At 36.4% G+C, this 738-nt stretch overlaps 1 protein-coding gene across 1 annotated transcript in view; it reads left to right on the top strand.

The window, feature by feature from the left end:
- The window catches only part of LOC106511649 (transmembrane protein 65), a gene marked incomplete at its 3' end in the record, with an annotated part of 8,001 nt that extends 7,544 nt beyond the window's left edge, over positions 1–457 (top strand). Inside the window, 1 exon segment of the mRNA XM_014000401.1 lies at positions 415–457. Coding sequence (XP_013855855.1) covers positions 415–457 — 43 coding nt within the window.
- Between the last annotated feature and the right edge of the window lie 281 nt (positions 458–738).

Genomic DNA, 738 nt, shown 5'->3' on the forward strand with positions numbered 1-738 from the left:
TGAAATATCGCAATATTTCAGTGTATCGATATTTTCTTACACCCCTAGTCTCTGCTGCAAGTGAAACATGCCAGGTGTTGATTTCTGTTAGAGATTCCTGGTTTCAAATGAAGTTCTGATTAAAAATGACATTTGGACACTCAGACATCAATTCTGTATTTTCACATTGCTGAACAGAACACGTGGAGAATAAAAACAAACAAAAAAACAACAAAGAATAGCCCTGTCCTAATGAGTAAGAAAAGCTTACAGTCATGAGTCTTTCTTTGGATAAAGCTGTCTGTTAACACAACATTAATAATCATTCACTGTCTGCAGAAACACAGCAGGATCCCACATCAGACATGAACCCGTTTTTACTTTTTATTCCAGGAGAAAACAAATCAAAGTGTTTCCCTCTCTGTGTTTCTGCAGCTGCAGCTCTGGGGAACCTGGTTTCAGATCTGGCAGGTCTCGGGTAAGCTGCATTTTCAAACCGTCTCAAGAGGAAAAGGGTCTATTCAGGGATACATGTGTCAAATCTGACTTTCAGTGCAGTTTGAACAGATCAAGTTTCAAAAAAATGAGTAGATTTCACTTCATTTTGCCCAGAATACAGTATTTTAGAAAACACCATCTAACTAACGTCTGTTTAGTTGCTGCTCATAGGAGATTTTTCTACGTTATCCTAAAATAATGTTTTTATATAGAAAAACTTCATTTAGCAATTACAGATCAGATTTTGTATTGCTAATCATG

The sequence above is a fragment of the Austrofundulus limnaeus genome, unplaced genomic scaffold (genome assembly GCF_001266775.1).
Source record: "Austrofundulus limnaeus strain Quisiro unplaced genomic scaffold, Austrofundulus_limnaeus-1.0 Scaffold3037, whole genome shotgun sequence".
Lineage (NCBI taxonomy): Eukaryota > Metazoa > Chordata > Actinopteri > Cyprinodontiformes > Rivulidae > Austrofundulus > Austrofundulus limnaeus.